The sequence below is a fragment of the Gadus chalcogrammus genome, chromosome 16 (assembly GCF_026213295.1).
Source record: "Gadus chalcogrammus isolate NIFS_2021 chromosome 16, NIFS_Gcha_1.0, whole genome shotgun sequence".
Lineage (NCBI taxonomy): Eukaryota > Metazoa > Chordata > Actinopteri > Gadiformes > Gadidae > Gadus > Gadus chalcogrammus.
This window is the reverse complement of record NC_079427.1, coordinates 33,386,342-33,410,931: the sequence shown is the minus strand read 5'-3', so window position 1 is coordinate 33,410,931 and position 24,590 is coordinate 33,386,342. Positions and strand designations below refer to the sequence as shown.

General features: G+C 43.2%; 1 protein-coding gene across 3 annotated transcripts; it reads left to right on the top strand.

The window, feature by feature from the left end:
• The first annotated feature begins 2,034 nt into the window (after positions 1-2,034).
• LOC130405849 (probable E3 ubiquitin-protein ligase HERC6) lies at positions 2,035-22,854 on the top strand. Of its 3 annotated transcripts, none has more exons than XM_056611111.1 (23): positions 2,035-2,333; positions 2,874-3,027; positions 4,700-4,770; positions 6,019-6,246; positions 6,451-6,542; positions 7,232-7,359; positions 7,511-7,653; positions 7,850-7,902; positions 8,134-8,225; positions 8,329-8,388; positions 8,928-9,024; positions 9,123-9,303; positions 9,939-10,090; positions 10,247-10,369; positions 10,618-10,716; positions 11,674-11,853; positions 12,317-12,463; positions 12,652-12,821; positions 13,040-13,106; positions 13,212-13,282; positions 20,054-20,237; positions 20,912-21,014; positions 21,111-22,854. In XM_056611111.1, exons 1-23 carry the CDS (start codon positions 2,129-2,131, stop codon positions 21,329-21,331), a joined length of 3,021 nt encoding a protein of 1,006 aa, XP_056467086.1. In that variant the 5' UTR covers positions 2,035-2,128; the 3' UTR covers positions 21,332-22,854. The 3 variants fall into 3 exon arrangements, with proteins under 3 accessions (XP_056467086.1, XP_056467085.1, XP_056467087.1); XM_056611110.1 differs by having other exon boundaries at positions 2,874-3,057; XM_056611112.1 differs by lacking the exons at positions 20,054-20,237; positions 20,912-21,014; positions 21,111-22,854 and adding an exon at positions 13,561-18,414 and having other exon boundaries at positions 2,874-3,057.
• The last annotated feature ends 1,736 nt before the right edge of the window (positions 22,855-24,590 follow it).

Below are 24,590 nucleotides of genomic sequence, written 5' to 3'. Positions count from 1 at the left end.
GCGAAACTCTGAGCAGCCAGGAAAAAACGGTTGGCTTCCTCCGTCAACGCGCGTGGCTCAGTAATCCTCGTGCCCGCGAGCGCCGTCCGGACCTGCGGTGGCATGTGTTGGAGGAACAGTGAAGAGGAAGTTAGGTTCTTCCGCACCCAGCAGGTTGAGCATCATCTCCATATGCTCAGAGGGTTTGCTGTCCCCGAGGCCCCGAATAGCCAATCACCGTTGGGCCCGCTCTGACTGCGGCAGCCCAAAAGTCTTCAAGAGGAAGGCTTTGAGGTCCCTGTACTTGCCGTGGTCCGGGGGATTCGCTATGAAATTCGCCGCCCGGGTCGCAGTGGATCTCCCCAGCGCCGACACGACGTGGTAGTAGCGGGTGGTGTCGTCCGTGATGTCACGGATGGCGAACTGCGCCTCCGTCTGAGCGAACCACGCCGTCGGTGAAAACTCCCAGAACTCCGGCAACTTAATAAAAGCATTATTCCCCATGTTCGTTTTGGTCCCTGAAGCTTCAGCGAGACCTACGTCGGGGTCACCAGTGTAGTGCCGAGAGACGGGAGTCGGAGGCGGAGTATCCAGCACTAAGTTTTAATGAACACAACACAATAAAAACGTACATTCGGAAAGTCAAACCGGACTGAACTGGACGGTCGTTCCGTCTGCCAAAAGGGTCCGTGCTAAACACGCCCCCCTCCCATAGTTCCGTGGGTGAATTATGTTAACCACCACAGAGTAAGAATTAAAAATAAACTAATAGCCTAATGTTGCTGCACGCTTTTGAAGTGCCATCCGCAACACTCGTCATATGATGTCGGGCTAATTAGAATAGCCTATGTGAAATGGAAACACCAACTCTGCAAAGTCAAAAATGTCAAAGGACAAATTCGACATTATAGGGAAGTTATTTCTTAGTTTAACAATCCAACAACAATTTAACAACAGGCTGAGCGAGTGCATTGCAAATACATGAAAAGTAGAAATACAAGTCATCAATCAAGCAGACCTTCGATTTGGAACTTGGCCCGACGATGTGTGCAAATCTCTCAATAACAACACTTTTGAAATCAGATATTTCTCAATAACAGCTGTTTAAATCAGGTATGAAATCAGGTATACAATTTTAATACCTGCTGAAATAAATAAATGAATAGGCTTCAATACCGAAAGATACAGGCAGAGTAATTCGATTTTGAACAACAGTCCTACAATAAGACCATGGGGCAAACTACTTTACGACCATATGGGCGTCTTATAGCGTGGATTGCAATTCTTATGCAGCCTGCAGGGTTATGCGAGAAACATACGGAGGGACGCAACGGACACATGGTCATATTACATAATTTGATGTATTGCTGTATAGTTAAACCAGCAAACCATCGCAAGGAAATGTAACAAAGGTGTAGCTGAAAGAATCATCCACAAACATCAGAATAGAAAAACACTGGAAGGGACCTTAGCGCATGCTTGTGGCAGTAATGCAATCCTGCTGAATTATTTGGAGGGCTTATAGGCTATACTTGTAGTGAAGTATTTTTAACAGTGTGGAATCTACAGCTGATCACTTTCACTGGCTAAGCAAAATGAATCCCGAACAGTTGAACCTCTGAATTGATCCTGAAAGCCTATGTCCTAGAATAATTCATTTGTATTCCGTTTTAGGCCATCTCACTAATGGTCACTTAAATTTATTTAAGCTCACCATCTCCAGTATTCAGAAAGCATTTATTCACAAATAGACCTACGTTCTATTTTTTTGCCAAGCGGAGTCCTGTGCAAGTATGCAAATTAGCCATGTGCGCCAAACAGAAGATAGACACAATGTATAGAACTGATCAGGCGCGTGCCGTCCATATGGGAAAAAATAGTTCCTCAGTAAATCAAGTTTATTTTTAATAATGTGATTGTCACATTAACTATCTATAGTTTCTGTAGGCTTTCCGACTATTTTTGGTCTGTTGTGGGGACGCGTCCCCAGCGTCCCGGACGTAATCGCCGCCTATGACCCCTGTATTATGGGCGGGGCAGATATAAAACAGTAAGAAACGAAAGCAGCGCTCAGTCTCTCTTTGGGCGGAGGGTGACTTGATGGTGGTTTATCTCTGGTTATAAAGTCCACGTGTTTAGTTAAAACTCTATGATGGAGCTGTACAGGTGGAAAAACTGCTCCGCCGAACCAAACCCAGCTCGTTTGTCGTGGAGTATCATTAAAGACATCTCACTCATCTGTTGTGGTGCGCAGCATACTTTATTCCTCACCGGCGATGGCACAGTGTTGTCCTGCGGACAAAACTCCAAAGGACAACTCGGTCGAAATAGTCTCGAAGATCAGACGAAGCCAGGTGAGTTGTTCTTGTACAATATGAGCCCTTTCAATATGGGTTCACAGTAAGAAATGGAATTGAGGTTACATAGAAAAATATCGCCAGATAACCAATAGGCATAGGACTATATAAACAATTTAAAATGTATCAACATCTGTAACACATAATTCACATCAACTTGTTTTATGCTTATTATTACCCTTTGTATCTTTGAAATATTTGTTATTTAGCCATTTATTCAGTCTGGTTTGCCCACTTTGTTAGTTTCACTTTCTCTTGCAAGTGAAAAAAATCAAAGAAACGAAAGTCATGAGCTGCACAGAGTTTGTAAGGGGATGGGGCAAATATTACACCATGAATCCTTTACTGTTGGTACTGAGGCACAACAATGATGATTGTAAACTAAACTAAATGGAGAATAATTTGTGTATCAATAATATTTAATAGCCTTTGAAATTCCATTCTGTTTCAATGTTCACTATTTCACGATGAATTTGGTCCCACTCCCTCAGACTTCCCACAATCCATTTGCATTTGTCTGTTTTGCCCCCACTGCAGGACGTGTGTCAGGTTGTAGAAGAGCGGTGAGCTTGTCCTGCGGTCAGGACCACTGCCTCTTGCTGTCTACAACTGGAGACCTGTACTCCTGGGGGGCAGGTGGTGATGGACAACTTGGCGTTGGACACATAACGTCTATGATCCAAACACCAAGGTCAAGACACAACATCATACTAATAATAAGGTTGTAGTCACCGGCAAATAGAAGATTATTAATTCATCAACAATCAAAATAATAAATAAACTCATTAAAGGTCCCATGGCATGAAAATCTCACTTTATGAGGTTTTCTAACATAAATATGAGTTCCCCTAGCCTGCCTATGGTCCCCCAGTGGCTAAAACTTGCGTTTGGTGTAAAACGAGCTCTAGGTGTTCTGCTCGCCTTTGAAGAAAACGGAGGCTCAAGCGCGCTGAATTGGAATGTGGTCCAATATGTCGTCATAAAGGATCTAAGCTCCTCCCCTTTCTCTGCCTTACCCGCCCAGAGAATTTGGCCCGCCAATGAGCCACGACTGTGCGAGCGCCACATATATGTGAGTGTGTGTGATTACACACACTGTAACGCAAGTGTTTGCTGTCGGTTCCTTGACGTCTCTTGTATTTCCACAACGAGACTGTAGTGGGGGTTATCTCAGCCAGGGTTGAGAAGGAATTGGGGGAAAGGAACTTTGGCTTTGACTCCCTGAAGGACATGAACTGCAACATGCCGCCGGTTGCGCGAGGCACCACCGCCGCGAAGCACCACCGCCCGGCAGCAGGTAGCACACGGTTCAGTCTATTTCAGATTGAGGTGGAAGTGGAAGAACCAGAGACGTCGGAGAACCCGACAAAGTCGTTTGGGATTCATAATATCGTCTGGAGGCGCACACAGGTTTTGGCCGTGATAATATGTATTATATGATATAGATGTCGATGTATTATATGATATTATTTAGATGTAGAGCTCCAGGAATGTAACGCAAGTGTTGTACACTTCCTTGTTATTTGGATAACCGTTCTGCTTTTGGTGTTATGGCGCATAATACGTCGGACTCTCGTCTCTGGTATTTCTACAACTAGACCCGTAGTGGGGGTTATCTCAGCCATGCTTGAGAATGAATTGGGGGGGAAAGGAACTTTGGCTTTGACTCCCTCAAGAACATGAACCACGACATGGAGGAAAAAAGGGATTGTTGGCCGCGAATGTCGACCGCTGCCGAGGGACCACTGCCTCGGCGCTGCAGGAGGCGGAGGTGCCGAAGCGCTGCCCGGCAACAATCCCTTTCTCCTCCATGTCGCGGTGCAGTCTACTTCAGATTGATGTGGACGTGGAAGAAACAGGAACGTCGGAGAACCCAACACGGTCGTTTGAGATTCATAATATCGGCTCATACAGCTTTTGGCCGTGATAATATATATTATATGATATAGATATCTATGTATAATATGATATTATTTATATATAGAGCTCCAGGACTCCCGTGTGTTCTAGAATATTTACAGAACACGGCTAAAGGCTGTGTGCACCTCGCCATTGCGATACATCCACTGTAAACAGAGCGCATGGTACCGTGGCTTCAAGCTGCTCAGGGCCACACCCCCACCCTCCTCCTTGACCCGCCTCGCTCCTCCTCATTTGCATTATAGCGACAGACACCAAAAAAGCGCATTTGGGGGAAGCTCAATGTGCGAATGGCTCGGAGTGGCTGTAACTCTGCACCACGGCTGAATTTCGGGAACGTCTTTGAATACTGTGTTAGTGGCCCACTAATACCTATATTAAAGTATCCATAAAATAGCATGTCATGGGACCTTTAACTAACCAAAGACGTAATTTCCTTACAGTCTGCTGCATTTTCCTGTACCAGTAGTCCAAGTAGCGTGTGGAAACTCCCATTCCTTGGCTTTAACGAAAGGTAATATTTATTGATATTTGAATATTTGTTGGATTTATTTATCTTCTTTCTAAATCCTTAGACCCTAGCAATAGCCTAATCAACAGTCAACATACATATGTTAACAAAGTTAAAGGGCCAGTGAACACAAAACCGTGTTACTTTTGGGGTTATAAGCCTGAGTACGTCTTCTATGATCTCTAGAACATAGCCTTTTTTTTTATTACTAAAATAATCACATGCCCACATGCCCCTCCCCCTCCTTCCTATAACTTTCAGTCCAAAACGCAGTTGTATTAATGTTGTGTTGAGATCGCTGGGAATTATGGGGAAAACATTTTCAGAAAGTTCTCGTGAAAGACACCTCATGACGCTCTGATGATTCTACTTCCGTTCGGCAACTGGGGCCAGATTTTGATAACAGAGTTGGCCAGTTGGTGGCGTTTTGTTTATTATTGACGCCCATGAACATGGCGGACCACAAGGCAAAAGTTTGGATCAGTGAGAAAGTTTTACTCAATGTAATAGTATCTACCATCATATCACATATTTTTTGCCATGTCTACACTTCTATTGATTGACATTGTAACCGCCTGTTGGCATCAACTTTGCTCAGTTTTAAACGTTGTGTACTGGTAAACCAGCTTTAGATAAGGGCAAGTGTAGCCTTCCATGCAGTGGCAATACAATGTGCTTCTCATAAATAAAAGCAAAAGGGCAGTAAGTCATCACCAACAAACACATAATCTATGTTCCACGCCCAATAGATGGTGGCGTTAATCCTGTTGGTGTGATAAATACAGCTGACGAAGAAGAACGAAGAAGAATGATCTACAGCTTAACTTGTCCGTTAACATGTTTTTTCTGCCTGAGCCACGTCAGATCGATTTTCAGTGGCAATCGGGTCGAAGACAACTAATCCCATATTGCTACACTAATTCTTAACGTCATCAAACTATTTTTCTGTTATTGTTTTGATTGAGCAACCCCTAGCGGTATAGCTTTAATAAAATGTATTTAATCTAAATATTTTGTATAATTTCAGAAGAATATTTAATTCATTTGCCAATTTTTAATTAGAACTGAATATTGAGATGCAAATTAAATGCTGATATGCTTCGAGCAAGCTCTGTGTCATTCACAAAAAAAACGAATTCAGAAATTTTTTACAGAGTTTTCAAGAGTAAGGAAGGCCTAACTGATCTGTTATTGTGCTGTATTTTGAGTGTGTTGATGTGCGGCCATTTTTCCTTCACACACACAACCCAGCCGGAGACGTGTTTTCATGGGGCTCCAACAGTCACGGCCAGCTGGGTTTAGGGAGGGATGTGCCCCTGCAGCCCTTCCCTGCCCTGGTGCCCTCTCTCACAGGGATACCAGTTACCTTGATGGCGGCCGGAGGGACCCACAGCCTGTTCATCGCTCTCTCAGGGCTAGTCTACTGCTGCGGGGCCAACAAACTGGGCCAACTGGGACTCAACAGAGTGGATGAGAAGGGTACTCATCAACATTTATTTCTGAATGTTACTTTACAAATGTCATTGCTTCTTCCAATGTCTGATTATTTGTCTTTGTTGTTTCTGCTGACCCAGTTGTTTGTGCTGTTTGAATACAATTATTGAATGAAAGTGTTAGAATTATTGATTCCTGTCAATTAGATAAAGTTTTATGATTTGGGAATGTCCTCAATATGTCCAACAGGTAGGTTTAACATTGTTGCAGTACCATCCCTCAAACCACTAGAGGTCACCGCTGCAAGCTGTGGCGCAGAACACTCTGTTGTCCTAACACAGGTATTCACACATGGCTACCAGGCCCTTCTCTTCAAACACTATATATTATTGTCATACTCAATTTTTGGTTGTGTTAAATTGTACATTGTGTGAGGAACAAATTCATATATTTTACCTGCAGTGTTACCTACACAAAATATCACCATAGATTTATCAAGAAGCATACGTGTTTCCCTCTAGAAAGTCTCCGTAAGCTAGTCAACCAAAAATTAAATATTTATTTGTTGTATTGTATATGTTTATTGTCTGAATATGTTTTCAGACAACTTTCCTGCTCTGCCCCCCCACGTTAAAATAAAGTTATATATGGTTTCAAACAATCTTCGTGCATCGCCCCACAACAGATATATATTTGTTTTATTAGTCAGTAAATTTACAAGAAGATGATATATATTACGTAAAAACTACTCAGTCAGCCTACTTGCAATGGCAGGCGAAGAAACACAATTGTTTACTAGGGGAGAGAAGAGCTGACCTGCACATCTACTCTCCTATTGGTCGCTTGTCGACAAACATTTGCATAAAGTTAGGCTAGTGTGCGTAGTCGAATTGTGTGACGGACAAACTGACGGACAGACACTCTATTAGCCTGGCGAGTCATTGTAGTGGAAGGGGAAGGTGGGCAGACCCAATGATTCCCAGTGGGAGTTTGATTGTTGTGTTTTACACTGCTATGTTGGGCTCTCTAGGATGGGAAGGTTTTCACCTTTGGAGATGGAAGCCACGGTCAGCTGGGCCACTGCTCTGCTGCCGGTGAACTAGTACCCAGAGAGGTCCAGGGCATCGATGAACCCGTCTCACAGATTGCATGCGGCAGGTGCTAATCACATGAGCTAATCTTAAATGGATGTGTGGTGGATTATAGAAGAACAATATATATATTGTTGTTTTTGTTCCAAAAACATAAAAAGCTTAAATAATTAGGTGACATTGGTTTCCTCTAAATATTGATATTTTGATATTTCCAGCCACCACACCTTAATACTGGGCTCATTGGGACACATTTGGACCTTTGGCAGCGAGGTTAAAGGTCAAAGTGGGAGTGATGGTTCAACACCAGCTCTTGTACAACTGCCATGGGCCACTGATGGTGCAGCAGCTGTACCTAATGGTACTGTGAATAAATATTTATAAAACTAAATTTCATTGATTGATTTTTTTAATTGGTATGATTAATATTATGGAATATAAACAGTATAATATGATCTGAGCATCCAGAGGAATAAAGTGGATGATTGTGATGCATTTCTTTTATATCTAGTGTAGTGTCATATAACATGTTTCACCTTGTCCTGCTTCAAACGCAGAGTTGAAAATAGCTGCTGGATGGAACACAAACTTCCTCTACTCACCTGCTGAGGTATCGTATTGAAAATACATTCAAGCTAATGCTAATGTAATGACACAACACCTCACCTGGAAAAGAAAGAAGTGAATCAGAGGCAAATAAACACTTTCCCTAACAGCAGTCAATTATGGAAAAATAATTTACCGCCCAACATTGGGAAGGCCCATTCAAGTGAATGAGGCATTCTACAGCGACGAGCCGTGTAATGATTTCTGTTATTTCCTCTTATGTATTTTTCTATAGAGTTTGACAAGGGACTTGACCATCAGCCGGTTTGATGAAAAAAAAATACAAAAGTGGCAGGCAATGGAAAAAAGCGATCATGAGGCTATAGAGTTCGTTATTGCATTCTTTATACTCTATATAATATATTCTTCCATATTTTGTCTATTACTGCTGTATCATTAGTACTAACCATTGTATTATAATCCATTGCAGGGAAATACTGTCAACGTTGGTTTCAAGTTCGAGCCTTGTTGCTGCTTTCGCAAAACCCAAGTAAGTTATTAGTGCTGGATGGTTAAACGGTTCTGGGTTCAGTCCCCACATAACTCACCTGTGCACATCCTGGGAGCAGGTTTAGCTCCCCTTTAGCTTAACGCCCCGTGCCCACTACCTCCGTCAGTTAACCGTTGCCCATTGACTTTGAATGGGGACGGACGCGCAATGCATTGTGGATCCGTCCGTTCAGTTGGAGCGTTCGCCACCGTCAGAAAGTTGAAAGATTTTCAACTTTTTCGGCAGCGACGGTTCCGTCATCCAATCAGATCGCGTATGCAAATGTAAGCACTGCGATGCGACTCGGGCTCTGACGATACTGGAAAGCGGGAAAGCGGGTCATCTTGCCTAGCAACAAGCAGGAAGAAGCGGGAAGAACCCGGCGAAGCGATTTGATTGGCTGACGGATGCCTCTGCAAAGACTACTCCCCCATCCGTCAGCCACGCCTTCCCACGTCCGTTGACTGACGGTGCAGTGGGCACGAGGCGTAAGACCTGGATCTTCTTCTGCTGTGCCTAACCTTTCTCCGGTTCGCCAGTCTGTCTCCATCGACTACAGGGGAATTGATTGCTGATGTTGAGGCGGCTGCCCAGACTTTTGACCAGCTGCTGAAGATCCCATGGATCAAAGAAAGAGCTAAGACCAAATATATCAATATATTATAAATGAACCGCATATTTATGTTATATTTAGCAATATTTTAACTGTAACCATGTGAATATTTTCTATCTAGATACATTTTACCGTTATTGTCGACCATCTCCTAAACGCAAGGACTGTGCTAAAGTCCCCTGATGCACTCCTGGTTCTTCTCACATGTCCTCTTCTTCAAGAGGACCACAGCATGATGGATGAGGTCATCCCACTGGCTTTCATTATTACTGAGCTAAATGGAAAGACTTCCGGGTTACTAAGTGAGTCACCTCTGTCTTGAATCTGATTGGTTATTTTGGTCTTATACAGTCTCCCTGGGGTATGTATGGCAGACAAACCTCAAATATGGGAGATCAGGGAATTTCGCTTTCTTTGGCTTATATGGCAAAAGGCTAGATTCTTCTTACATTTCCGGATGGGTGCTTCTGGTAGAAGTTAAATGCTAACATGATTAAAAACTATCATTTTCACGTCACGCTATCTACACAAACCATATGTCAAATGAAACTGAGACTTCACAGATTCCAATGGTATGAACCTTATCATTTGTGAGCTTATCTCAATGAACTAGATGTGAAATACACACACAATTCTTCTATACTTACTTGCCTGTAACACTGACTTTATTCAAACTTTATCACTTTAGCTATTTGTTTAACTTGTTTACTCCATTAAGACCTTTGAATTCTGTTCTTATCTTTTCACTTGATTAAAGCTATTCAAAATTTCTTCACGCCTTAAACTACCGGGTTGATTTAAACCTAAATTTGCACTATAGCACTCACCACATTTTCTACAGGAAGTGCATTTTCTAGTTATAAGTTATTACAGGTAGTATGTTATTACAGGTAGATTATAATGTGTTTGTATAATGTTGTTTTTATTATTGTTTAAGGAGGTTGTTGGTCTTCCCTGCCCCCTGCCATCCTGACCAATCACATCGAGGTGTTCAAACGGGCCCTGTCCTTCCTTCTCATGAATGGCCTTCTGGAGTCTCATGACAATCAGATCAAAATCTTGCTGGAGACCCTCAAGATGCTCTACAAGGTGAGACACTAACCTTAACTTGTAAGATTTTAATGACACCTTTTAGGACCCTAAAAGGAGCCCCTTATTATACTTCATCATTATTTTACTTGTATAATATGCTTTCATAAAGTTCTACATTACTGTTATTATTTATCAATGCATTTTTCTTAACAGGCTAATAAAGCTGGCCGGTCTCTGAAGGTTCCACTGAGTACTTTTTATGTAGACCAAATTGAACACTCACAGTACAATGCTTTTGAGGATGTGGGCCTTTGGATTGCATTCTCACAAAAGGAGGTAGAAACAAATCATTCATCATGTATTCATATATTTTCATTTGGAGTTATCATATTCAGCATTTTCAGCTGCTAAATCATATTTACAGGTGTGAAGTGATTTACAAACATTACATCTACGAAACATTAGCGCTTGAATGTTGTGGTTAAAGTATAAAATACTCTTAAATGTCAAACTTTCAAAGAAATGTTAGATACTTGTTGTTTTAGTTGTTATAATTAAGAATTATCCTTCTTTATATATTTAAGGCAAAGGAGAACGCACCAGCCATCTTCTGCCGGTATCCATTTGTGTTAAATCTCCCTTGCAAGTTGGCGTCCTTTAACATCCACGCAAATTATCTCAAGGTATAACTGTCAGGGAGAATATCTCTCCATTGTTTTTGTCAAATGATGCTCCATGGCCTACTATGTAGAAATTATGCACCAGTAATGCAGTAATGCCTGATTGAATAAATTGCATATTTTATTTAATATCTACTGGATCATTTTATTAATTAAAATTGATAATTGATGATTTTAAGTTTGGGGAGTCAGACAGCAACAGCAATAAAACAGCCTTTTTTATAGAATCGGCTAAAAACAGCCAACGGAAGAATGAGTCTATATGCGCTTTTTTGCTCCAAAACTAACGTTCCAACTTGTTAGCATCATACCAAACATATCCGAAATCCATTTTACATCGGATTTGTCCTTTAAGCTAGCAAGCTAGTCATTTGTTTTGGGTGAGTGGCTTTGAGGAAGGCCTGAAGAGAAGAGGTGAGATTTTTTCATGGGAACCTTAAAAATCCATCTGGCTCTGGCAGGTTTTGTGGAAAGAATGTATTTTTATGTACTTTTATAAGTAAAATCAATCAGGTAGAACAATTCTATAGCAATATATATGTATGTAAGTCATGTGAAAAATAATTACGGGTGATTTTTAATTTTTGCTAGGCTATAAAGTTAACATAGATTGATAAGCAGATCTAAAGGCATAGAATAGCCAGGCCCTAGAAGGCCAATTTTCCCCTGCAACGTGTGATTTAGTACTTTAGGCTACTTTTAGTCACTCAGTCTCACAACCGATAAAGAGGTTGTGAGACTGAGTGAGGTGACTGATGGCATACAAGGCCAAACAACAACTTTGTACAAGGGAGGTATCAAGTCCAGGAATCACGCTCTTGATAAGGAACCAGCTGCGTCTTAAGCATCAGCATGCAGAGTGGATAAAAACAGCAGGAGGAGGCCGATCGAAGGAGGTCCAGAAGGATGAGTAACAAACAGTATATTGTGTTTTGATGGGCCTTGCTTCTTTTCTTACAGAATCAACACCGTCAGGAGTTACATGTCTCCATGGTGGAGCCAGAATTTGAAGTTAGTCTCCGGGGGAACCCTGAAGCGGCGCCAGGGTTCCAGCTCAAACTGAGACGAACACATCTTGTTGAAGATACTTTCCGCCACCTGTCTTCAGCCGACCACTCTCTTTTCAAGAGGCAACTCTTGGTGAATAAGTCACTGTTAAACGTCTGTCTCTGCGGTGTATCGCAGTTCTGTTTTTCCCTATTACACCGGAGCTCCACTGAAAATCTCTGGCATGCATTCACCCTTACACAGAATACATTTTCTTGAGATTGAAAAGATCATTTCCACATTTATGGCTGAAAATCGCTCCGAAATTGAGCATGACTTATTTATTTGCTTCGATTGAGCACCTTCAGTTGATTTTCATGGCTGCGTTTCCAAACCAAATCAAAATGTTGACGAACCACTTATTTACTGAGGTGTTATTATATTATTATTAATATTATTATATTATTAACTGTGTTCCTTCTCAAGGCCTCTATCTCAATGGCTTTGGGGGAGAACTTCCATGTCCCTTTTATGGCTTTGGGTTGTGGTGTTGAGCATGTTGAATCCATTGAGGCTGACTTACTCCAAGGCCACTAAAGCCTGTAATGTAATCTAGGTGCACTTCAAAGAAGAACTGGAATTTACCTCCAAAGCAGTCAACCAACAAGACTTCTTCATCAACGTGTTTGAGGAGCTCATGGACCCTGGGTCAAAAATGTTCATGTATAATGAAGGCCAGACACTAGCTTGGTTCCCTGCCCAGGTGAGGAATAACCTTCATGCTTCACAACTTTTGTCTACACAGTAACAATAATACAATTATTACTATACACTTGAAATTACATAAAATATCGGTATGATAATTCACTTTTCTGACCGTTTTTCCTAAGATAGTGTATATATATATATAGTCCATACTAACAACTATCAACCTGCGTTTGTCTGAGACAGGTTGACCCGCCCAGATTGGAGAAGTACTTCCTGTTTGGAGTTCTATGTGGCATTGCCTTGAACAACTACAACATCATCAATCTGCCTTTCCCATTAGTTCTCTTCAAGAAGCTGGTCAACGTGAAACCATCCTATGAAGACATGAAAGAATTTGAGCCAGTAGTAGCAAGGTATGTCATGGTTTTACAGAAATGAATAGCCTGGCATTTAATTTCCTGTGGTTAATATATGGTTATCTAATCAAAAGTGAAGATGTTGTTTATACTTTTTTAATTAAGAAACATCAATGGTTCTATCAACTAGAATCAACTAGAACCAAATAAGTATCAAAGGCTAGGGCAGGGTTTAGGAGGCAGATCAACTAAATCCATGGGGGCTATCCTTACAGGAGTTTGAATTGCATTTTGGAAGACTACACCTCTGAGGACTTTGAGAAGTTGGACCTCATCTTCACGGTAGGGTGAATTTCTTCTGCAAAACAGAAGGCCTTATGGGCTTTCCTTAAGCTTTTTCTAATTGACAAGTAATTGCAATGGCTCATTGGTCATTGTGTGTTGCAGGTGGACTGGGATGGCAGAAAAGTGGAACTTGATTCAACAGCAAAAGGGAAGCCTGTCTCATGTTTCAACAAGTAGGTTTATGGACGATCTATTATCATCCAGTTAGGCTTTGACCTGACAATACAACTTTTTTATAAAAACATATAGGCAAGGCAAGGCAACTTTATTTATATAGCACTTTTCATACACAAGGCAGACTCAAAGTGCTTCACATATAAGTATTTAAGTATTTAAGATCAGATCAACAGTCTCTCTGGTATCCACGTCGGGACTCCAACCCGACCTAAAGGAATTCTGTCCTTTCACTGGGACTCCAACCCGACCTAAAGGAACTTGGTCCTTTCTCTAGGACTCCAACCCGACCTAAAGGAACTTGGTCCTCTCTCTGGGACTCCAACCCGACCTAAAGGAACTTGGTGCTTTCTCTGGGCCCCCAACCCGACCTAAAGGAACTTGGTCCTTTCTCTGGGACTCCAACCCAGATTCTAGAACTCCAACCCAGACAGAAATTGGGTCTCAACCCCTTATCCTTTCTCTCTGGTATCAGACTATGTATCTTTCTGGTAAAAATAGAAAATAAAGTTTAGAAAGTGCGATGTATTTAAGATTTAACATAAAAGTCTTCAGTCTTGTTTTAAAGGTGGTCAGAGTTGGAGCAAGTCTTAAATCCTGAGGGGTTTATTCTAGCTATTTGTGGCTTAGTAACTAAATCCTGCTTTCCCATGTTTCGTGTTTACTCTGGGGATAATTAACAGATTAGTCTCAGAAGTTCTTAGTGGTCTAGAAGGATTATGTAGTGGAAGCATATCAGTTAAATATTTTGGGGGGATTTATAGGTTAGCAACATAATTTTAAAATCAATTCTCGGACCTACAGGAAGCCAATGTAACGATTTAAGAATTGGTGTAATCTGTTCTCTTTGTTAGAACTCTAGCAGCAGCATTCTGAACAAGCTCAAGTTTCCTTAGTTTTTTTTGGGAGAACTCTAAGGAGTCCATTGCAGTAATCAAGCTTACTAGTGATAAAGGCATGTACAAGTTTTTGTAAGTCTTCAGTGGACATAAGCCCTCTAATTGCTACATTTTTAAGGTGATAATATGCAGATTTTATTACTGATTTGATGTGACCCTCGGAATGTAAATCAGAATCCATGATAAACCTTAGATTTCTGGCTTTGATTGAGGTTTTCAGGGACTGAGAGTGAAGGTGTTGGGTTACGTTAAGCTTTTCCTTTTTAGCACAAAATACAATTTTCTCGGTTTTGTCCTCATTTAGTTGATGGAAAATTCGACACATCCAGTCTTTCACTTGCTCAATGCACTGGCACAACAGATCTATGGGCCGATAGTCATTTGGTGATAGCGATACATAGATTTGCATGTCATCAGCATAGTCATGATGGTCAATATTGTTATTTTGCATGATTTGCCCTAGTGTTAGCATGTCGATGTTGAATAAGGAGGGTCCTAAGAAAAAAAAATGCATCATCACTGATTTAAACTGAGATACTCGGGTGTTTCGGCTCGAACATCAGACACCCTGTCTCAGGCGACCCAGTTAAGGTTGATCAAGCTAGCTCTTCAGCTTTTGCCCTAGCAGCACTCTCCCACAGATACACTCTAATGATCCAGACCTGGAGGCCTTCTCTGCAGCATCTGTGTTGTTATAGAAGGCCCTCCTCCCCCTCTCACCTGTGATGCAGAGTGCACCATAAGCCCTTAAGAGGGACTGTCCTGCAGATCGTCTGCCCCCTATCTATTATGGCGGGCATCTTGCCCCCCAACCTTGTCTTTGGCAGTCGCCCTCCCGCTCAATGGCCTCTTCCGTGTAGTCTTCCCATGACATGGTAAGCCTCAGCACGACAACACTCTTCATTGCCACTGTCACCAGAACAATGTGAGGTTTCAGGGTGTTCTTGGCAATATGCTGAGTTGCCTGCCTAAGTCCACTGTCAGCTGTTGCATTGTTGAGAAGCCCTGATTCTGCTCTCACCTTATTCTGGATTAGTTGCCACCGCTCCTTGACCCAAGTCTCGTCATAATGGGGGATAGCTCAGTGCTTTATCTGGACACTGCTCCCACCACGACTTGATGGCATATCCATGACTGCCTGTTCAACTGCCACCTCCACATTCCACGTCCAACTGGTCTTGACTGCTTCCCCTGCAATGTAGACTTAAGGGTTGCTTGGCTTTCTGAACTGCAGCATCTCCATTGCACGCAAGACCCTCAAATTCCACCTTGGTGGATTTCAGGGGGAGCCTTAGTTTGCAGGTTTTACCATAGAGGGCGATTCAGCAATGCCACTTCCAATGGTATCGGCTGATGCCTCTTCCCAGGTCTGAAACTGTGGCAGTCGGGACATCTAGAGGAGCAGTGACCACATGATCCTGTTCTGGTAAATCCATACCTTGATTTTTCCAGGAATGCTTTTTCTGTGAACATCTTCCAGCCAACCCTCCGGGCCCTATCTTGCATCCGGCGCAAGTGACTTAGTCACTGGCGCATGTGTCGTTGCTAGTTTACAACTGGCGCAGAGCGTTCTTTTCCCACCAGCGCCACTCGCCGGAAAATTAGGGATTGATCATGCGCCCCAAGGGGCGGTTCGGCGGAAGGAGGAGGCGTGTTCTGGCGCAAACGGTATTTTGCCGTCTCTGAATACCATTGCGCTACTGACCAGGAAATACCTGGTTTAAAGTCAGTGGCGCGTTGTTCAGATGCTATTTTAAGGGCGCATGCATGAATGCGCATGCGATGCATACGGATTGCTTGTGCACCTCGCGCATACACTTTGCTTCTCTCATCTACCTAGCCGCACATTCTTGGTAAATTATTTGGGAAAGAACAGCTGATGCAGCGGTAATAAGTTGTACTTTTAAGTCAATGCATCTGCAAACACCGTACAGCAAACACATATTTTCTTGACACAGACATCGTGTAGGCCTACATGCCCATAACTTTTAGGATTGATGAGTAGGCCTATTTGATCGTGAAAAACATTGTTTTACCGCGAGTGAGTGTTAAAAAGAATGAATGAATGCGGGCGCGCGTGTGTGCTCTGTTTAAACACACGCAAACTAAACACTATCATCATCATCTCATCTTCGTCCGCTTATCCGGGGTAGGGTCGCGGGGGGAGCAGCTCAAGCAGGGGGCCCCAGACTTCCCTTTCCCGGGCCACATTGACCAGCTCTGACGGGGGGATCCCGAGGCGTTCCCAGGCCAGTGTTGAGATATAATCTCTCCACCTAGTCCTGGGTCTTCCCCGAGGTCTCCTCCCCACTGGACGTGCCTGAAACACCTCCCAAGGAAGGCGCCCAGTGGGCATCCTTACCAGATGCCCGAACCACCTCAGCTGACTCCTTTCTAAGTAAAGGAGCAGCGGCTCTAATCCGAGTTCCTCACGGATGGCTGAGCTTCTCACCCTATCCCTAAGGGAGACGCCAGCCACCCTTCTGAGAAAACTCATCTCGGCCGCTTGTACCCGCGATCTCGTCCTTTCGGTCATCACCCAACCCTCATGACCATAGGTGAGGATAGGAACGAAGATCGACCGGTAGATCGAGAGCTTTGCCTTGCGGCTCAGCTCTCTTTTCGTAACAACGGTGCAGTAAAGCGAACGCAATACCGCCCCCGCTGCTCCGATTCTCCGACCAATCTCACGCTCCATAGTTCCCTCACTCGCGAACAAGACCCCGAGGTACTTGAACTCCTTCACTTGGGCAAACTAAACACGTAACGCATAATACAATCAATGGCAATGTCTATTACCGCGGGGACACATGCATATTAGGATAGCATACAATACTCATAAGAAACAATGTTTATAATGTATTGCGTACATCATTAAATAGAACCACAGTTACCGCATATCATAAGTTATAGCCTATCATACGTTTTCTTTGCCAAAATTTATTTGAGGACTATTTCTGAAGTTGTGGAAGAAAACCCCTTATTCCATGTGTGAATTAGGCCATATTATTTGGCAATAAACTAAGCCATTTGCAGTTTGAAATTCATGTGCATCTGTCTCATCGGAGACTGCAGACGCACTGTCAAAATATCAACTCGTCCGATTCAAATGCGCTCATGGCTCTTAAAGGGGATGGGAGCTGGCACTCTCATTGGTTTGTTGCACGTTACGCCCAAACCACACCTACGGGTAATTAGGCTGCTTCAGACCAACCCTTTTGACACTTGCGCCGCGGCGCAAGCGTCATTTATCCGCCTGTAAAATAGCGATAGCGCCGTAGAACCGCCCACAAAGCTACTTGCGCTTTGCGCTTCCCACTTGCGTTTCAGACCGTTAAAATAGGGCCCTCCATCTCCTCGCAACTGTTCGTAATAGTCGCTGTATCCCTGAGGCTGTTGTCCAAGATCTACCCTAGGCGTCTGAGAGATTATAGCGATTCGTGTTTCTGAGGTGGAATGCCGAAATGTATTCACTTCTCTTTCTTTCTTCAACCTTGATTTCACTTGCTTGAACGACATCCCGGCCAATACCAAATCGTCTTAACATAATTGGTAAACCGGGACAAGGACTTTGCTGAAAGTGTGAAGTTGTGCATCGACATGAAATCATTTCATTTCAGTGGCCCTACCACCATAATGCCAGGAGCTTTTATGTACAATGAAACATGTATGGACAACATTGCTAGTAAGCCATTGCAGATACCGAAATTCACTTATTATTGTTAGGCAAGGCAAGGCAACTTTATTTATCTAGGACTCTTCATATGAGGCAGTCAAAGTGCTTCACATAGACAATAAAATAAAATTATAAAATAAATAAGTAAAAGAAACCACAGGCAAAGATAAAAAATAAAAAGCATTTTAGAAAGTGCAATGTATTTAAGATTAATCAGAAAGCTAAAGCAAACATAAAAGTCTTGTTTTAAGTGGTCAGAGTTTTGCCAGTCTTATGTCTTGTTTCTACCGAGCGGTACAGCCGATGCGATATGGTGCGGCACGGTTACACTTAATCTGGCTGGCGTTTCCAACGCTGACACTGCCCTTATGGTAGGGCGGGGTTTATACCCGATTGCGATAGCCGCGGCAGCTATGTAAGCATTGTGACATCATAGCAGCGCGACACAGTGTAGCCTGCTAATAAATTCAATGTTTTGTGTTTTCTCTGGGGATAAATAATAGATTAGTCTCAGAAGATCTTCGTGGTCTAGAAAGCTTATGTAGTGGAAGCATATCAGTTATATACTTTGGCCCTAGTAAAACAATAGTACTAATTATAGTTTTGCAGGCTCTTAAATTGGATATAAGAACCCTCAGGCCCTCCCCTGCACCGTAAATAATATTTATACCGTGTTCAAATTGTGCTTATCAACACAAGTGTGCTTTATCTAAAGCAGGCATCTCCAAACGGTGGACCGCGGTCCGGGTTCGGACCAAGTGACGATCCTATCCGGACCCATGACCAATTTAAAATAATACGATTTTTTTTTTTTTTTTTTATGATTTCACTATAAAAGCATGATTATGTTAGTAAAACATTTCTCACTGAAATACAAATTGAAAGGCAGAATAGTCTGTAGTACAGCATAAAAACAGCAAAAAGCAATGATCTTCACAGAGCGAAGATCATGCACTCACCGAACTCCCCCCCTCCCTCCGTCTGTCACGGCATGTGCGTAATAGCGTCACTCAAAAAATAGACCATCAAATTTTTATTTTACCGGAAGAGCGATTTGGAATGAGAAAATGGCTTGCTTGAAAATAAGGAGAGTTTACCCCGAAAACAGACATTTTAAAGATGAATGGACTGACCAATACTTGTTCATTCTCCCGCAAGGCAGTACAAAACCTTTGTTATGTCTTTTATGTGTTGAAACCGTGGCGCTGATAAAAAGCGGGAATATTAAGCGTCATTACTAATCCAAACACAGATCCTTCGAGGAAAAGTATCCCCAGAAGTAAGAGCGTGGAAAATATCCGAGCTGAGAGCTCAGTATGAGAGGTCTACGCGTGTCTTCACACACTAATTTACAGGCCAGCAACGTGCAAATGAATGCTCACTTAAGATTGTATGGATTTAGGGGCAACATAATAAAACTTTCAGTGTCACGACTGTTGTGAAGGAGTGCTTGAATGCTGCTGCCGAGACGTTACTTGATGGTAAACAAAGGGATGAATTGTGTGAAAAAATAATGCAAATCCCAATGTGAGCTGCAACGACAACCAGAAAATCTGAAATGTTATCAGATGACGCACTGTCACAGCTTCATGCGGCTGTTCAGAGGGCCCCATCCTTAGCCATTGATGAGTCTTCAGATGTAACGGATAATGCCCAGCTTTTGGTTTATGTGCGATTGTTTAATCAAGACAAGAAAGAGATGGGTCTAACACCACTTGAGACACTGTTTTGCTTACTTGAAAGAAATGAAGGCCTAATGTTCTTTTTGTGTTTATTTGAAATGTAGGTCTGGTGTACCTGTTTTGCTTACTTGAAATGTAGGCCTAATGCACTTTGTGTTTATTTGAAGTGTAGGCCTAGTGTTCCTGTTCTGCTTACTTCACATGTAGGCCTTATGCACTTTTTATGTTTACTTGAATTGCAGGCCTAATGTACCTGTTTTGTTTACTTGAAATGTTAATATGTGTTACTTTGTCTTACTAGTTTTTCTTGGTTAAAAGTAAGCCATTTGGAAATAGAAAATAAATACATCTGAAATTATAAGGTAATATGCCGTGTTGATTGTATTTGACAAAAGAAGGCTATTAGGACGTGGTAGGTTCGGACCTTTCTTGGAGGGAATTTTCAGTAAGTGGACGTGTTCAATTTTAATTGAAGACCCCTGATCTAAAGCATAGCACTTTGTCCATCAACAGGAAAGAGTTTGTCGATACCTACATCGACTATGCCTTCAACAAATCCGTTGAGAAGGTGTTTGAAGAGTTCAAGAGGGGCTTCTTCAAGGTGTGCAGCAGAGACGGGGTAGAGTTCTTCCAGCCGGAAGAGTTACGAGGCGTGATGGTGGGCCAGGAATTCAATGACTGGAATGTGATGAAGCAGGTCTGTACTACTTGGCATAACAAGTGACACACTATTTTATTGAGAGGAGATCATTATATCAGCAAGTGGTCGTTTCCAGACTTTCCTGGGATTTAAATGTTGAGAAACATTATGGAGAAATTAGGAAATCGAAAACAGAGAAAAAGAGAATATATGGAAAGACAAAGAAAATAAACATTGAGCAATAAAATAAAAATATGGAGGGCAGAAACATTTTGATAAAAGATTGGGAATGAGAATATTGAGAACATAGAAATAAAAGATGGAGAAAGAACAAGAGAAAATAAAAATAATGTAAATGTAGAAAAGAAGAGGGTGAACTACATTCAGAATGTGAGAAAGGTGAGAAAAAGGATGGATAACAAGTTATTTTGAAAAAGATGTTGAATGAGAAAAAGATAGAGAAAATGAAAGACATGAGTGACAGGATATAACAGGATATAACAGGAATAATATTCTCAAATATATAAAAAATGAAGAAAAACAAGACGAAGGGTTAGAATGAGAAAGAACCAAACCACTCTCCTGGGTATGCCACCAAAACTACGGTTGTTATGATCGGGTCAGAATATTAGTTATATTTTACAATTCACATGACATCTTTCTTCCCGAAAGATTCACTTCGGTATGGAAGCATTGATTGATTGATTTGTAATACTCTGTAACTCCCCCAGAACACAGTGTATGAAGGAGAGTACAGCGAAACACATCCCACTATCATAACCTTCTGGGAGGTGTTTGATGAACTGACCGAGGACGAAAAGAAACGTTTTCTCTGTAAGCATTAAACATGCTGCTACGTAACTTAGTAGTCATAGTATGTATATGATGTATGCACCTTTGTAACATTATCTGCACCTGCCTTCCCATCAGTGTTCCTCACAGGTCTGGATCGTGTACCCATTATCGGGATAATAAAAGTAAAGATGACGGTGGCGATCCTGCCAAATGCCACAGAACTCCATTTCCCAGAAGCCCTCACTTGCCATTCCATCTTACTGCTACCCAACTACAGGAGATATCCCACCAAGAGGACGCTAAAAAGCATGCTGTTGGCAGCAATTTACCACACTAGAGGCTTCTGGGAGGAATGATAAAGCCGCCTTAAAATGTTCGGTCACACCATACATCCGTTGATTGGGTTCATTCATTTTTGCACCAGATACCCAACTGGTAGACTCACTGATATATTTAGCTTTTAAGACGTTATGTTGTTGATCATGTAAGCACACAATGTGTCTATTCCGTTATCAGATCAGTACGTTTTATGTTCTCGTTTGAAATGGCCTTGTACAAGTAAGGATTGCATCCAGAGGCAGATTGGCAATCGGGAAGATCAGGATGTTTCCCGGTGGGCCGGTCCACTTTGAAATGTATTTTGGGAGCCCCCTAGTGGTAAGAGACGAACACTACGGCCAGTGCCCACTTGCCGTTGTATTTAGAACCCGCAATCGCGGGTCCTAAGATATCTGCGCAGGGGGCCGGTAAGGGCCTTAAACTCCCGGTCTGAAAAAGGGTCCCACTCCGCCCCTGGTTGCATAAATATAATTTACGCACAATCAAAATTACCTTCATGACTTGTACTATCCCTCTTGTTAGACTATACCTTGATAGCTTAATTTATTTATTTAACCTTCAGGGGGAACGTGAGTTTTCCAATCATATACAACCCTGTCTCACTCAAAAATGTAGTATAGCGACATTGGTCAGCAACGGAAAACATTTTTGGCCAATTATTTTCTATAGTCCTGCATCCACGTCACGTGACTGTCTGCGAAAGCAACAAGATGGCTGACATTTATTTATTTTCAGTGGAAAATGCAATATTTTGATAACATTTATAACAAGAAATGTGCATTTGATTGTCATAATCTTAATTTTGAAGGTAAACCACATTTAAGACAATTAAATTCTAATGAATGAATTACTTTTGTAATCAATGTGCCGTTTTTATCAAATCACATTGAGAGATTTGGTAGTGACACAGCCGATTTGTGAAAGCAAATCACCAAGCGCAATGATTTAAAGGGACTCTGTAGTATTCTCGTGCACTGTGTTGTAACTCTGACTTAAACACAGGGTTAAACCGTAGCCAATGAAGACAGAGTCGTAGTAAGGTTGACCATTTACTGTCACACTTCCTCATCAACAGACGGTGAAAACTGCAAATAAAATAATTAGTGCTGTCAGTTAAAAGCGTTATTAACGGCGTTAACGCAAACCAATTTTAACGGCGTTAATTTTTTTATTGCGCGATTAACGCAATTCTTTTATTTTTCTTTGGCTCAAAACAAAGAAGCAGTAGCCTGACTGCTAAGTTCAAGGCAGTATGTTTGTATGTTCATCGTTTAATTGCACTATAGGCTTTTTTTTGTATCGTCCTGTTTTGATCAGTATATGCCAATGTTGTTATCAATAAAAAAACATTTGCACAAGGCAAGCCGATGCACTTCTCCACGTTGATAAGAGCATTACAATGAGAACAATTAATGGGACAAAGAAATCAAGGGATATTTAGCATAGAAAAAACATTTGTGATTAATCGCGATTGCTCGTGAGTTAACTATGACATTAATGCAATTAATGTGATTAATTATTTTAATCACTTAAAAGCACTAAAAATAATACAAAAATATTGTCTGTCCATTTATGAATAATCATCCAGTTGTACATAGCTGTATATAATAATATTAACTTTCTAACACTGTATGTAGATATTCTGATTGCCAATTGCATTGCTTTTAGTATTGTAGCGTCGGCCAAGAAGCACACAGAGTCAGGTCCTGAGGTAATTCTGCGTCCCATACACCGACAGCAGGATCTTTATTTGAACCAAGACACACAACACACAGCTCACCGCACACCCCACCAACGGACATGCGACTCCGGGTAACGGTTGCCAACAACAATTCACACAATAACAACACCCCACAACCCATAATTTACATTAAACCGAACACACTACCCAAACCCGTTAAACCCAACACCAAAAGGCAGTAAAACCCCAATATACTAAAACCCCCACCTGAGGGGTCAGTCGTCCCCGATGACCCCATCACCTGTCACATAGTCCTTCAATTGTCCAGGGGCCCGGCGCCGCCGGTTAGGCCGCCGGACCCCCCTAGGCCTGCAGCTGCGACTGCAGGGCCTGCGGCCCCGTCCGGAGAGTCGGCAGGGGAGCCAGCCGGGGAGTCACGAGGAGTTCCGCCACCTTCGCCAGCAACCACCGGGGCAAGGGGGCGATACGGCGAGAGTCTGTCCTGGTGCAATACCACCACACGACCCCGGGCGCCCAGCCCCGGCATCCGCAGGCGGTACACCACCTCGGACACTCTGTCGAGAATTTACCCAGGCCCCTGCCAGTGGCTCTGCAGTTTAGGGCAGACCCCTTTCTTTCTGACGGGGCAGTACACCCACACCCTGTCCCCGGGTGTGAACGCTCGCCCCCGGCAGCGAGTGTCATAGCCCCTCTTCTGCCTCACCCCTGAGGCAGCCTGAGCCTGCCGGGTGTAGTCATGGACCACCAGCAGGCGATCCCTCAGCCTGCGGAAATAGTCCATAGCCACACCACCAGCGATCTAAGGCTCGGGCGGAGACCCGAACACCAAGTCCACCATGTCCGGAGCTGCCGCCCGAACATGAGGGCAGCTGGCGTGCAGTGACTGGACTCCTGTACTGCAGTCCGATAGGACCACAGGACCAGGGGAAGGTGGCTGTCCCAGTCCCGCTGGTGCTGGCTGGTGAGGATGGCGAGCTGGGTGGCCAGGGTGCGGTTAAACCGCTCCACCAAACCGTCACTCTGGGGATGGAGCGGCGTTGTCCTCGTCTTGTGCACCCCCAGCCGCCGGCAGACCTCTCCAAAGACCTGGGACTCAAAGTTTTGCCCCTGGTCGCTGTGGAGCTCAGCAGGGACTCCGAAACGGGCAAACATCTCCTCCACCAGCCTCTCTGCGGTGGTGGCGCAGTCTGGTCTGGCACCGCATACGCCTCAGGCCATTTGGTGAAGTAGTCCATGGCCACGAGGACGTAGCGGTTGCCGGAGTCGGTGACTGGGAATGGCCCCAGGACGTCGACCCCCCACTCACTCCATCGGTGCTCCCACTAGGTACTGCTGGAGCGGGGCGTGGGAGCGCTGGGCAGGCCCCTTCTGCGCTGTGCAGGTGTCACAACAGTGGACGTGCAGCTCGACGTCCCGTCGACAACCCAGCCAGTAGAACCGCCCCCGCAGGTGATGCAGGGTCTTAGCGTTCCCGTAGTGCCCCGCTCCCACCAAGCCGTGGACTAGCTGCAGCACCTGGGGACGAAGCACACGGGGCACCAACAGCTGCAGAATGTCACCCTTACCCCTAGGGT